At 45.1% G+C, this 15,509-nt stretch overlaps 1 protein-coding gene across 3 annotated transcripts in view; it reads right to left on the reverse strand.

Annotated features, from left to right (window-relative positions):
* Positions 1-15,509, reverse strand: part of KIRREL3 (kin of IRRE like 3 (Drosophila)) — a 338,979-nt gene that overhangs the window by 103,374 nt on the left and 220,096 nt on the right. For 2 of the 3 annotated variants that reach the window (XM_018561196.1, XM_018561194.1), the window contains exons 7-8: positions 2,212-2,360; positions 182-309 (exon numbers count right to left, since the gene is read on the reverse strand). In XM_018561196.1, the coding sequence (XP_018416698.1) occupies positions 182-309; positions 2,212-2,360 (277 nt within the window). Of the gene's footprint in view, positions 1-177; positions 310-2,211; positions 2,361-15,509 lie in introns of all 3 variants that reach the window. The other variant, XM_018561195.1, reaches the window with a different exon arrangement.

The following is a 15,509-nucleotide window of genomic DNA, read 5'->3' on the forward strand; positions in this document are numbered from 1 at the left end:
TTTACAGATAAACATTAATGTTATATGCACATACCACTTAAAACTCACAGGTAGTGGCCAAAAAGTCCAATGTGACCCCACCGTGTCCTACAATAAAATGTCAACCTTCTTAAACGGTATTCAAATAAAGCAACATCTGAGGGCATATGTGCAGATAAGCATCAATGCTGTAGGTACATACCACTCCAGAGCCACGCTTCATCCAGACAATGGTCAGCGAGGGGTTACCAGTCCACGCACAGTGAAAGGTGGCTTCAGATCCAAGGTCCACGGTAACGGATTCTGGTTCTGATGTCATCCTAGGTCCAACTGAAGTAATCGGGAACAGTGAGACACTTAGAAATACTTTGGAACACAGAGTTTTTTTTGGTGGGATGGATAGTTTATGAGTCATACATAGATACGATGGAGCACAGGAACTACAAAGATGAATTGGGTATATTGCTTAGAGGAGCCTATCTATAAATGGATGACATTGTAATGGCCACTTTATTATGAGGTCATAGACAATGGGCCTTATTTATAGGCAGTGAGGCTGTTATTGCTGTTCATGGCGACCAGACTCCCTTGCCTTCTTCTCCCATGCTGCTGTAAGGTAGCCACCTCTCTCCTGTTTTTCTGATTGGTCACCTGACAGTCCTTCATCATCTGCTCAGCAGTGAATTGGGCATCCGTTGGACAAGCTGTAGCTCACATTCATTCTCCATCTTGGTCTCTCACCAGCGGTCCCCTCATCCCCCTGCCTACTTTCCTGCGCTTCACAATTGTCCATGCTGCAGCCTTTGTGCACGCTCACAATAAATACCAGGTGAGCTTTGTGCATAGGCACGTGGACATGCCAGCAGGCGGATACTCATTCACTGCAAAATGTCAACACGCTCAGTGACTGGGCATTCAGCCTTCAAAGGAGCACCAGAGTCCATTGTCTGGCTGGCAGCTCTACGGTACAGTTTGGCTAGGGAGCACTTCTGGTTTGTCTTCTGTGTCTCTGATCTTGGCTGGCCTGACTGCACCGGCTGCATCTTGTCTGAGGGAACTCCATCCACCTCAGTCTTTGCATTCACTCTGTTCCTGCTCTCCATTTTGGGGTAGATAGTCTGGTCGTCGTTTACCTGGTTTTGACCCCAACTCCTCACCTAGTAGCTCCTTTGTAATATATCTGTTGGTTTGACCCTGTGGCTGACCTCAACCCAACTTTGCCTGAACGTTGGCCCCTGTTTAGTCTCCTCTGGTTTGACCTCCAGAGACCTATCTGGTTTGTCTTTTTGGGAATGACAGCGCTGCTTAGATTTCATAATAATAACAACCAATGATAAGTGTCGTGTTGGGCATACAAGAAGGAAACAAGTACGCAAAGCTTCCTCGGCAGTGGTCATCAAATATGAAGAATTGACAATCTACTCTGGAGAATGGCAGCGAGAATCTGATTGCTCAGTGTAATCGTTAAAGGAGAACTATGAGGTGAGTGATTTTCACTCCTCCTCATAGTTCAAGCCGATGTGTGACAATGAAACTGTCACAGCTCGGCTCACTGCTCGATCATGTCCCTGCAGAGAGCAGTGACTGTCACTCACGGCTCCCTGCAGGGATTCCCTTCCCCGCTCCGATCCTCCAGCACTCACTGGCGGAACGGACGGGTGAGGGGTTGGGTACAGCTGGCTCTGCCTCTAGATAGGCAGAGCCAGCTGTCAATCATGCAGCTGGGTGGATCTCGACAGTAATGTCGGGATCCGTCCCGGCTGCGGCGGTCCCAGTATAACCTATATATAGCCGACTCAATATACTGAGCTTTGGGTGACGGGAGGACGCTAGTTTGTGTCCCCCCATGACCCTTAAGAGAACTATGGGGAAAAACACTGACCCCATAGTTCTCCTTTAAGAGCTTTTGCCTCAGATGTTTAACTTCTGCTACTACCGCACTACAGGGTCTATTTAATAAAGTTTGGCAAAATAAATGTGTTCTCATCTTGCCACAGTATGTCCAATTTACTTGCTAAAATTTTCTGCATTCTGTACAAAAGGTCAGCAGAGGAAATGGCAGTGTGACATGCAAAGAAATAAGGCATAATATTGATTTCAACCTTTAATAAATAGGCCTTTCAGTGGCTGTACATTGTGAAAGGTGTGTCTGCTTAATGGCACATAAGCTTATCTTGGGAATTGTAATAAGAACACGTGAACGGGGACAGCGATCACAGGTCAGGCTCTTACAATATACATCCACTGTTCTGCTGACGTTGGTGCTGCCTAGGGCATTGGTGACCTCGCACGACACCGGCTCCATGAAGAAGGAGTAATCCACCACCGTCTCAAAGGTTTCTTCGGTCACCTCCTTTAGGAGTTGTCCACCTTTTGCCCACCTAGGAACCACAAAGAGAGACGTTGCTGAACTGCACAGCAGTAACAAAGCCCAATTCCCTGATCACAAGATATACATACAAGACCTATGTACAGTATATATACCTTGTACTGCTTCAAGTTGTCCCTTTTAGCTGACATTTGTACCCCCCATTGATCTGTATACTCACTCCTGGATGATGACCTACATTGCAGGTAGAGTATCATCCATCAGCAACTACAGCTATGTAGACATTATTCACAGGACTGGAAAAATGAAAGTTGAACGGTATTTTAATCTATTTCCGATGGTAAATCAGTGAAACCTCCACATTAAACAATGTTTACATTTTAATTCTCCTCATTTTCAGCCTTTTCTAAACTTAATTTCATTGCTCATTGCACAAATGTAAAACCACTGATTAGAGCGACATGGTCATTTATATGATGTTCTTACAGTTAGTGCCATAGCTTAAAAGGAAGCTCGGGTTTATGTTATGTATTTTTTAAATAAAAGTAAATCCCCGGCACACACACTTGAAGGGTTTTTAAAGTATCGATATGTTTATTCAATACCCAACACCACATACTGTCATACGGTGCTAACGTTTTCGGGTCCGCACAGGGATCCTTCAACCCTGTGTCACTGTCGCTCTGATGAAGGATCCCTTACATAGTTACATAGTTACATAGTATTTGGGGTTGAATAAAGACATACGTCCATCAAGTCCAACCCACATAGGTCCGCGCATCATCTCATTCTTAGGGATACTGGTATCCCTGGATATTACGGTCCCTCAAGAAATTGTCCAAACGTTTCTTGAACAAATCTACAGTCTTGGCTGAGATGACGGCCGGTGGCAGTGAGTTCCAGACCTTAACCGCTCTTACTGTAAAGAACCCTCTTCGCCCATTGTGCTGGAATTTTTTCTCCACCAACTTTAGGTGGTGGCTTCTAGTCTTTGTAATGGAGTTAATGTTGCTGTCACCATTGAGCATCTTGTACATGAAAATCATACCCCCCCTTAATCTCCTTAATTTCAGTGTGAACATGTTTAAATTCAGTAGCCGCGTCTCATAGCTCTGGTGCTCCATACCCCTAATTAGTTTTGTTGCCCTCCGCTGGACTCTCTCCAGTTCAAGGACATCCCTTCTCAGTACCGGTGACCAAAACTGGACCGCGTACTCCAGATGTGGCCGAACCAACGATCTATATAGAGGCCCAACGATAGACTTGGCCCTGCAATACATCCCCTTCTTAATACAGGACACGACCCTGCTGGCTTTGTTTTCCGCAGCTTGGCACTGCAAGCTACCATTCAGTTTGTGGTCTACAATGACCCCCAAATCTTTTTCTATTTCTGACTTCCCTAGCGGCACCCCCATAATTGTATAACCCATTTGTTTATTTTTATGTCCAAAGTGCATTACTTTGCATTTATCGACATTAAACCTCATCTGCCACATTAATGCCCCTCCCCCTATTTTATCCAGGTCCTCCTCCAATGTTATATTGTCACGATCCCTGTGCGGACCCGAAACGTTAGCATCGTATGACAGTATGTGACGCTTGGGTATTGAATAAACATATCGATACTTTAAAAGCCCTTCAAGTGTGTGCCGGTGAATTACTTTTATTTACTATTAGTGTTTTGCACGGCGCCAATCCGTGGGGTCACCTGGGCACCACATATACCTTGTGGTTTTGAGACCCGTGGCAGTGCGAATGGGATTTGGACTTTGATGTATTTTTTTTAAGACATTTATGTAACTAGAGTCAGCCTGCAAGTAATCTTACCAATGTGTGGTAGGATTTTAGGCTGGCTTGACACATATGTACTGTGGTAATGTCCGGTAAAACACTTCAACACACACAGCACATAGCTGTTCATGGCACATCAACGCACAACTACAGTAGTCACTTGAACTGCATTTTACAATTCTGCAGGGAGTTTTTTTTTGTTTTGTTTTGTTCATCCATGGCCATACGATGGTCGCTTATTCTAAAGAATGGGCTGACTTAACACATGTGCAGGTGTTAGGGGTAATGTACCAAAACCACACTCTGCTTCTTGCTTAGTTCTGCTGAACACTGACTGTGTGCCTTCTCTCTCTCTTGCTTTTATTTGCTGAGGATGGATCAATAAAAGCAAGCAATGACCTTAATTTTGAGCTTTATTTGTGATTACTGGGCTGTTTCTGCATTGATACAGGACAATAAAAAAATGCCGCATGCCAAAGTAGGGCTTCATTATTACACGCGGAGATTATCTGAGCTAGGGCTTCATTATTACACAGGGAGATTATCTGAGTCTGCTGAAAGGTTCTTCACTTTTTCTTGAGTAAAGAATAAAAAATACCCCCGACAATCATTGAATGTCTAACAATGCCTGAGCATTTAAGTTGTATTCATATTATATTTCACATGCCATTTAATCCCAGTTCTGGGTTGCTGTTAAAGCTACCCATGCAGTGTGCCCCCAACTCCACCCCCCACCTGCGTATAACTAGGGAGGAATGGAATAAGTACAAATACTTACCACATTCTTTGTTCCCGCCAGTGGCGTAACAATCACCATAGCGACCCAGGCGGCCGCTATGGGGCGCGGGGCACAGTGGGGCCCGGCCGAAGAAGGAGGCGGGCCCGGCGACTGAGGAGGAGGCGAGGCCCATCAGCGACCGTGGACGAAGAGGAGGCGGACAGGTAAGGAGTGCGACCAGCCCACCTGAGGGTGACCCTGCAGAGAGTCTATGGTGGGCTCTGCAGGTTCACCCTCAGGTGGGATCTCGAGTGGGCTCTGCAAGGGGTATAACTGGAAATCACAGGGCCCCATACAAAATTTTGCTATGGGGCCCTGTGATTTCTAGTTACGCCCCTGGTTCCCGCAACCACCGGTGCTCTTCTCCTCTCTGGAATTTGGGTGGGACTTCGCTTTTCTCCCTTCTGCAGAACTGCTGGTCCTGCATTGTATGTGATGAGAGCTGCGACCGGCTGCACAGTGAATTGAAGCGGCTTTGGTGGACTGGTCGCTTGGGAAGAAGGAAATCTCTACTCACCTGGAGAAGAGGAAGCCTGAGAGTGAGGAATAAGGCAATTTTTTTCACCTTATTCATCATCCCCTAGCTAAATAAGCATTTAATCTATGCTGTGCAGGGGGAGCTCACTGCATAGGTAGATTTACCAGTAGCCTGGAGTGGGTCTATAAAGAGACCTGTCACCCTGCTAGGTATGCATAAAACGATGATAAACATACCGAATAAATGGACTCACATAAAAATAATACAGGCTCCCTTTCTTTGTGAATATTCTAGTGCAGTACTGCACATGGAACTTCTATCATAACCAACAGCACCCAGCACAGTGGCTGGGGAAGCCATCAACAGTCTTTGCAGATTAGATGTTGCCATGAGCCTGGTTGATGTCTAAGCCAGTGACATGAAGCTGCTGCACCTCTGGAGCCCACAGAACCTCCGACACTGGCGGTAATGTTCGAGGCGTTTAAAAATATGAATTATATTTTGCAGCACAGCGCTGGAAAAAAAATATGCAGATTGCTCTTCTTGCCTTTCCTTAGATCTCCCACTTCTCTGTTCATCCCCAGAGAGCAAGGAAACGACGTATGGAAAAAGATCCAAGTCCCTCCTAGTTCAAGCTTATACAAAGCTGAGGAAGATACAAGTCCACTTTAACTCACAATGTTACTTGTACAACTGTTATCTTCATGTCAGGTTTTTTTACAGTGAAGGTAAAGTCCATTTTCTGTGGAGGACGATGTAAAAGGTGGTATCACACTGTAAGAGAGCTGCTGTTAAAAACCCCCCCAAATACATAGGCAGAAAAGCAAATATGAGCACAGACATGCTCGCCATTGCTATCTCCAGCCACACTAGGTGCTGAGTGCCCTGCCTGTAGCCATCTAGTTATTCTGTGTTGGCACTTGTTATTTGAGAAGGTTGTTACGAAACGTGTCATTGGTGTTATCAATAAATAGTTTTTTATCACAAGATTTTAATCACAATCTGCCCATGGACATCTCTAAGACAGTTTTGTGTTTTTTTTTGGCTCCCATGTGACTCCATCTCCCCATGCTGATGTCCCTCAAGTGGACCTAGGATTGGGCCCTGAGCATTGTGTGTCCACTCACATCTGCGTGGAGATAGACATATTCTGCACCAGCACTGATTACAGGTTGTGTCTACCATTCTCGATTGGTCACCTGCAATCTCTGCGGATGAAAGTCAAAGCATCCTGATACCTTTCATTTTTTTAATGGTCCCAATTCCTGTACCTTAATGAACACTACACTAAAAGGGATCTCCTGCCTACCCTCTTCTCTTATTTTTCCTGTGACTACCCACAAGGCCGATTTTTTTTCCACTCTGTGAACCGCACAACTGAGTTGTAGACTAACAAATATATTCTACCCAATGCAAGAAGACATGCCACATATTCTGCCCTATGCAAGAAGACATGCCACATATTCTGCCCTATGCAAGAAGACATGCCACATATTCTGCCCAATGGAAGAAGACATGCCACATATTCTGCCCTATGCAAGAAGACATGCCACATATTCTGCCCTATGCAAGAAGACATGCCACATATTCTGCCCTATGCAAGAAGACATGCCACATATTCTGCCCTATGCAAGAAGACATGCCACATATTCTGCCCTATGCAAGAAGACATGCCACATATTCTGCCCTATGCAAGAAGACATGCCACATATTCTGCCCTATGCAAGAAGACATGCCACATATTCTGCCCTATGCAAGAAGACATGCCACATGTTCTGCCCAATGGAAGAAGACATGCCACATATTCTGCCCTATTCAAGAAGACATGCCACATATTCTGCCCTATGCAAGAAGACATGTCACATATTCTGCCCTATGCAAGAAGACATGCCACATGTTCTGCCCAATGGAAGAAGACATGCCACATATTCTGCCCAATGCAAGAAGACATGCCACATATTCTGCCCTATGCAAGAAGACATGCCACATATTCTGCCCTATGCAAGAAGACATGCCACATATTCTGCCCTATGCAAGAAGACATGCCACATATTCTGCCCAATGCAAGAAGACATGCCACATATTCTGCCCAATGCAAGAAGACATGCCACATATTCTGCCCAATGCAAGAAGACATGCCACATATTCTGCCCTATGCAAGAAGACATGCCACATGTTCTGCCCTATGCAAGAAGACATGTCACATATTCTGCCCAATGCAAGAAGACATGCCAGATATTCTGTCCAATGCAAGAAGACATGCCACATATTCTGTTCAATGCAAGAAGACATGCCACATATTCTGCCCTATGCAAGAAGACATGTCACATATTCTGCCCTATGCAAGAAGACATGCCACATATTCTGTGCAATGCAAGAAGACATGCCACATATTCTGCCCAATGCATGCCACATATTCTGCCCACTGGAAGGAGACATACCACAAATTCTGCCCTATGCAAGAAGACATGCCACAGATTCTGTGAAATGCAAGAAGACATGCCACATATTCTGCCCAATGCAAGAAGACATGCCACATATCCTGCCCAATGCAAGAAGACATGCCACATATTCGGCCGAAGGCATGCCACACATTCTGCCCAATGCAAGAAGACATGCCACATATGCTGCCCCATGCAAGAAGACATGCCACATGTGAAAGCTGCAGCCAGATTCCAGTGCAGATCATTATAGCTAACAGCCAACCTTTTCACTTCTTCTTTTATAACGCTTCTCTCTGAGTAGTAGCAGTCTGTCTAAGCATTGTGGGTTTATCCCAAGAGATTGACTTATCACTGCCATATTTTTCTTCTGCAGAACTGAGTGGACTTCATAAACATGTCATATAGGACTGTGTCAGATGTCTGATCAATGATCCTGAATCAGAGCGTGAGCTGTGCTAATTGGCATAATCTGACACTTAGGTGACCAGAAATATAATGATGTTGGCATTGTCAAAGCATCAAATATAATTTTTCACACCCTTTAATATATTAATATAAATAGCTCTTTTCTGACACCCTGACCAAAAAGTACACCAATGGGTGGATGTTTATTTGACCTCTACTTTTTTTTTTTTTTAATTAGAACAGAGTTATCTTTATGGAAGCGAACACAAGAACCCTGCACTCTAATTTCTGGTACTGATGACATTCGAGGAGCTGTGAGATAAGGCGGAAACAATTTATTTTGGGGCCCACTATTCCTGTGAACAAAGCATCCTATCTCCAGCTTACATTGTGCAAAGACTCATTACTTGCAGCTCTGGAGGGGAAACTGGATCCCACGAGGGACCCTTTTACCATTCTCCGACATTCAGCAAGCTGCACGCCGATAATGACAGAGAAGTGTTTAGAGTAGAAGCTGCTGCAGTTACTGATCGAGGCAATTACATCTGTATATTTGGCGGCAGAGCCTTCGTTAGGCGCTCACGTTATTTCATATTAGCTCAGGGCGTTGAGTTTCTTTAATGTATGCAATATTAGAACACTCATCAGCCAATCGGTTACTGGGCAAGCGGCACCACAATGAGGGGACGCTCGTATTCATTTCTGGCTGAACAGCCCCGTAGCACACATGTACAGGACCTTTAACCCTCCCTCTGTCTCAGCCCAATCTTCTTCCCTCCATAAGTGGCCTTCTTTAAAGGAGAACTATGAGATGAGTGATTTCCACTCACCTCATAGTTCTAGCCGACCTGTGACAAACTAAGGTCTGAGGTGTCGATCTGTGTACATAAATGTATGTAAGCTAGATTGTGTTAGAATCTCCCCCCCCTGGCGTCATTCCAGACCCCTGTGAATCCAGAGCACCGTGATCATCCTGTGTCATTCCATGACACCTGTGACTACAGTGTACCTTAAGCATCCTCTGTATCCATGCAACCTTTGGCTTTCTCTGCTGTTGTTTGGACCGTTTACTTTGCAGTGTAACCATAGAGTACCCTATGCTGCCTGGCTACGCTCAGGTACGCTCCTGCAATGACCTGTTCTGTCTTCTCTCTGTGGATATGGACCCCCTGTCTGGACCAAAGAACTTTGCTACAAGTGCCTCACAGCCACATCTACATCTAACCTATGGCCAAGGATGGGTCCTGTGTAGGCTAGGGGCACTGACTGACTGCACCCCTGGGCACTAGTGGTCTTAAGTCTTATTTGTGTTGTTTTTATTTGACCTTTTTTTAAATAAATATTTATTGAACACTGCTTTAACTTCCAAGGCGCTTCAGAACGACTTTCTTTTAAGGTGTGTGTGTGTGTGTGTGTAACATGCATTCGCTGATCTCCCCTCTTATGACCCAGAAGTGATGATGTCAGGGATACCGGCACAGGTGACCCCCACACATCCGCAGGTACCCACACAGGCAGACCAAACACGTGTGACTACACGGACCAGGCAAGGATGTTAGATTTGTATAGTTTGTTTAATATACAACTTGGACCAATAGCAACAACCAACAACAAGGCTCAGGACAGCAAACAAAAGACACATGAAACAGGACTTCAAACAGGGTTCAGGACTCACAGGTAACAAGGTTCAAAACAGGATTCGGGTCTCACAGGTAACAAGGTTCAAAACAGGATTCAGGACTTACAGGTAACTGTGAAGTCCGGTTAAGGAGTCTATTCGTTAGGACGGATCTGGGAACACATTCAGTAACAAGGTTCAAAACAGGATTCAGGGGTCAGGACAAACAGGAAACAACACTGAGCCATCGTCCTGACTGCAGGGAGGGTTTAAATACCCTCCCAGGTAGCACCAGGTGATGGCTAAGTGCTGGGAGACACCTGCAGGTGAGCACTGGAACTGCAGGAGCAGCTCCACCACCACCTGGAGGCGCTCTGGATCATAACAGATGAGCATTTTATTACTTCTGGTTTTGGAGCTGTCATTCCCTGGCTAGGGAAGCAGCTGAAAATCCAGATCTGTGAGCTTTAGGGCCTGTTCACATGAGATCAGGTCCTGATCAGCAGACGTGGAGCTGCTGATGCATTGCGTTTTTGGCCGCGTTTTTGATGCGTTCCAGCAAAAAAAAACATTTTTTTTTGCTGGAGTGGGTCTGTTAGTATGTTAGCTGCAGCGCAGTGCGTTTTTGATGCGTTTTTGACGCATTTGCGTATCCTGACCGTTTCCGGACCGGACAAAATGTGACATGCAGTATTTTTTCTGTCGTAAGCTGAACGGACTGCGCACGTGAGAACTGGAGCCCATAAAACACATAGGGAGACATTGGGATGCATTTTGAGTGCAGCAGCGTACGGAGCCGGTCAGCACACAAAACGGACGTCGTGTGAACAGGCCCTTAGGGATCTGGATGCAGCACTATACTGAAGCTTAAGCTTTTCTTTTTTTGGGGTCATGGGCCCAACTTATGACCACGCACGCAGGCCCACCACTGCATTCAGAAAACAGTCCTTTGCCAGTCTATATATTACATTATATATATATATACATACACACACATTACTTTTCATATGTTTGTTACAATGTAATTTATATATTATAGTATATCGATCACATTGTTACAATTTGTTGTTTTTTTTGTCTTCACATCATGCTGTAAGTAAAATACTATTGTCGGCCATATTCTATTGTGTTGTGCTTACCGAAAAATAAAAACATAATAAAAGAAAAAAATATACTTGTTGCCGTAAAACAATCGAATGCCGCCTTTGAGGCTGTGAAAGCTGAGGTGGATTGGAATGATGAGACACGGTCAGTGTAGTTTTCTGAACATCCTCTCGGTGGCAGCAGTTCAGTGTGCGGACGTTCCGATGCTATTATTACCACTAACAGCATTATTTTTACCATTATCATTTATTTATGAAGAGCGAGGAATATTCCACACTGAATCTCTGCTGTGCAGATGTGTCCAGCGGGTTGCGCTTTAATCTTACATGTATGTTGTGCAGTGTCCTGCTGTGGTCAGCGCTTCCTCCGGCTCAAGTGGTGCATTCTATAACCTGTATATTTAAAGCAGAACTATGAGCGGGGGGGTGCTTTTCACTCACCTCATAGTTCTAGCCGACCTGTGACAATGAGACTGTCACAGGTCGGCTCAGTAGATCTGGAAGTGAGTGAACACATACCGGCGTTTCGCTCACCTCTTGATCCTATCACGGCTCTCTGCCGTGACAGGGGAGGGGCTGGATTCACCTCTCCCCGCGCCGATCCTCCAGCGCTGACTGGCGGAGCAGACGGGGGAGGGTGCGGGTACAGCTGGCTCTGCCTCTAGATAGGCAGAGCCAGCTGTCACTCACGCAACTGGGCGGATCCAGACATAATTGTCGGGATCCGCTTCAGCTGCGGTGTCTCAGTATACCGCGAGTTGTACCCTGAGCTTAGGGTGACGGGAGGACGCTAGTTTGTGTCCTCCCATTAGCCTAAGGAGAACTATGGGGGAAAAGCCTTAACCCCATAGTTCTCCTTTAAGGGTATATCTAATTTTAGGGTGGAAGGATGGACTCTTCCGGGTATAAAAAAAAACTAGTGCAGAAGAAATGTCTGCTTTCTGTAATCCATAGGAAGCAGATACAGGTGTGAAAATAGAGAATCTTGTTGCTATTAGTAACAGTTGCATTTATTTCCATTGGTTTCTACATATCTGTTCTAATGCACATATATCACATGTTCTATCTCCATAAACCTGGCCATACAGAGATCACATCAATCAATCAATCACTAGAATCTTATAGAAGCTTTAACATAGAAATGCAATGTTAATGCCATCTCTTATTTATTTATTACAGGTATTTATAGAGCGCCGACAATTTACGCAGCACTTTACATAGTTGCACATTCACATCAGTCCCCGCCCTCAAGGCGCTTACAATCTCAGGTCCCTATCTCACCTACATACATAGAGGGCCAACTTAGAGAGGAACCAATTAACCTACTTACCATGTCTTCATGTGGGAGGAAACCGGAGTACCCGGAGGAAACCCACGCAAGCACAGGGAGAACATTTTCAAATCTGCAGCATTCATTAATATAATTCCTGGTAATCCTTCCAAGAAGGTCCTTTTTTAGGCACTTCCTGTTATAGGGTGACCACTCTCTCTTCCTGTCTCGCAGTTGTGCTCCTACATTGTCATGCTGTCACATGGGCTTCTAATGAGATCTACAAGTGTCTCTTCTTCAACACACATTACACAAACATGGTCCACTGTGCCCACCATTAGGAAACTCGCCCTGAGAAATGCCGTGGAGCGCATGTAGACAGGAAGTGGCTGCATAGAGGCTGTAAAAGACATTTAAGCGGCATGTTCCTTTAAAATATAGCTGTCAAAAGCCTCAGCAGTTCAAGCTGAACATATGATTAAGCAAATACATAAAGAGAAGGTCGCCTTCAGTGAAAACGGCATATCTGATATTATATGTAAAGCTCAGTGTAAGCCTCGTCCAGCTCCCTGAGTTCTCCTACTGCCCAATGGGGCCGTATATCACATTAAAGTAATAATAAGGAAGTTTAGGTTGTGTGTGTGGTGGGGTGTTGGGTCAAAGTTACATTTCCTTATGACTTAGGGCACAAAAAATCCATAAGCATCTTCAGTGGGAACCGCATGTCAAAATACGGAGCAGATGCCGAGATATAGGTAGTGTAAGGGCACGTTCACACCAGATGCAGTAGAGTGAGCCGGTCGCAATGCGGGGCAGTGCGTTCTGGCCAGAATCGGGCCGGAACGCACTGCATCTGCTGTGAACTGGCCCTAACACTACCTATATCTCGGCATCTGCTCCGTATTTTGACATGCGGTTCCCACTGAAGGTGCTTATGTATTTTTTTTATCATATGCCCAGTGTGAATTGTAAAAGTTTGCGGCAGCTTTACTTTTAAAAATCACACTTTTGCACTCACGACTGCATTGCGCATGTTGATTGACAGCCCGAATAGGACTTTGGATAGTCGGGACATGTTCAAGTGTATGCATGGCAATATCAGTGATAAACGCACTCATTTATAAATCTGGTTTTAATGAATTCCGTGAAATTCTATTTTTGCTTTTTGGGCTTTTTTATATTTTTCTGCCACTTATTTCCTCCTACACACTTTCTATTATGGTCCTGTAATCTGCGCATAAACAGGAAATTCTCCATGCTTAGAGCCACTAATATCTCCAGGCTTTCTTGGCAACTCGAGCCGGTGAATGGCATGCCAGCGCCTCGCAGGTTAAGTTCCCTATGACAGCCGTCCAAGGCAGCGCATACCGCAGTGTAATTAGCGCCCTTCTTGATGGCGATTAGCACTTAGCAGCTACTCTCATAATGTTTAATTAAGACATCTGTATGTTGAGATCTTTCACCGTAAGCGCCTTTTGAAGGTGTTACAAAGGAAATCATACGGGGGTTGGGGGGGTTAAAAATGCTTCTGCCTTATGTACGGGGCCGATAACAAATGATATTGGCCGCTCGTGATTAGAAAAGCGCTGGCTGCCAGATGGACTCGTTGCAGAGCCAACGGCTCGGAGAGTCATTAGTCAATGCCATCAAACTAGTCCAGAAAGTGGTCAGGTCAAGCCAGAACAAGATCTGGGAGCCGCGGGAGATAGGAATTAGCAGTATTAGTTACAGTGATAAGTTTAGATGATAACGTATAAGATTTGTGTTCCATTCTGGGATGTTGGCTCGATCGCAGGTGTTAAATTCCAGGTACGTTTCGAATGCTAAAAAAAGTGCTGAGCCTACCACATTGTAACATGCGTTTTGTTAAAGTGGATCTTCAATCACATTACAAGTCTGCATGAGGAAATTCCTGACATGTCACATTATACAGTCTCATAAAAAACACCACCTTTTATTATGAAAAATGCATGCTTGAGCTCCTTGGCCTATCTTGGCCTAGGCTGAGATGATGTCATCAGTCTGCTGCAGGAAGGAGGAAACATTTCCTCAGTCAAGAGAAAAATATTGTGAGAGACCCTTGAGTGATTGGCACCACACCCCTATTAATTCATCTAAAACAAATGTAGTTGGGGTATATGGTTTTTTTTTTAGGTGCTTAGTGACATGACCAAGAACTGCTACAAGGTTTTAAAAAAATTCTTTATTTTATAAAATCAATAATTTTTGTTATAACCTTGTAGCAGTTCTTGGTCATGTCACTAAGCACCTAAAAAAACCCCATATACCCCAACTCCATTTTTTACTCTCCAGTGATCAGTCTGCAACATTGTAACAAGTCACAAGGTGAGATACCTTTGTGGACACAGCTAAGAGCTGAACAGGTACCATGACTGTGCGCTATCAGTACAGGAAGCAGATAGTGACCCTGGATGATGCCTGGACAAAAATGGCTCTGTCCTTACGGAGAGAAAAGCAGCAGAAAGCTGCATTGTCATGGGGAGCCCCTGTGATCTGTGTGAGAGGTAATAAATAGAAAGGTTACACTGGCACAATATGTAGCATTTATGCACCTGGTGTGAAAAAATGTATCTGAAGGCAGGTTTATCTTAATACTCTGTCCCCCAACTAATCGGGAAGAAGGGATCACCTGTCCCCCAACTAATCGGGAAGAAGGGATCACCTGTCCCCCAACTAATCGGGAAGAAGGGATCACCTGGCGCCCAACAAATCAGGAAGAAGAGATCCCCTGTCCCCTAACTAATTAGGAAAAAGGTTGTCCCTGTCCCCCAACTAATCAAGAAGAAGGGATCCCCTGTGCCCCTACTAATAAAGAAGAAGGGATCCCTGCGCCCCTACTAATCAAGAAGAAGGGATCCCTGTGCCCCTACTAATAAAGAAGAAGGGATCCCTGTGCCCCTACTAATAAAGAAGAAGGGATCCCTGTGCCCCTACTAATCAGGAAGAAGGGATCCCTGTGCCCCTACTAATCAGGAAGAAGGGATCCCCTGTCCCCCTACTAATAAAGAAGAAGGGATCCCTGTGCCCCTACTAATAAAGAAGAAGGGATCCCTGTGCCCCTACTAATCAGGAAGAAGGGATCCCTGTGCCCCTACTAATCAGGAAGAAGGGATCCCTGTGCCCCTACTAATCAGGAAGAAGGGATCCCCTGTCCCCCAACTAATAAAGAAGGGATCCCTGTGCCCCTACTAATCAGGAAGAAGGGATCCCCTGTTTCCCAACTAATCAGGAAGAAGGGATCCCCTGTTTCCCAACGAATCAGAAACAAGAGATCTCCTCTCCCCCAACTAACC

This window comes from Nanorana parkeri, unplaced genomic scaffold (genome assembly GCF_000935625.1).
Source record: "Nanorana parkeri isolate BGI_ZX_2015 unplaced genomic scaffold, ASM93562v1 scaffold506, whole genome shotgun sequence".
Lineage (NCBI taxonomy): Eukaryota > Metazoa > Chordata > Amphibia > Anura > Dicroglossidae > Nanorana > Nanorana parkeri.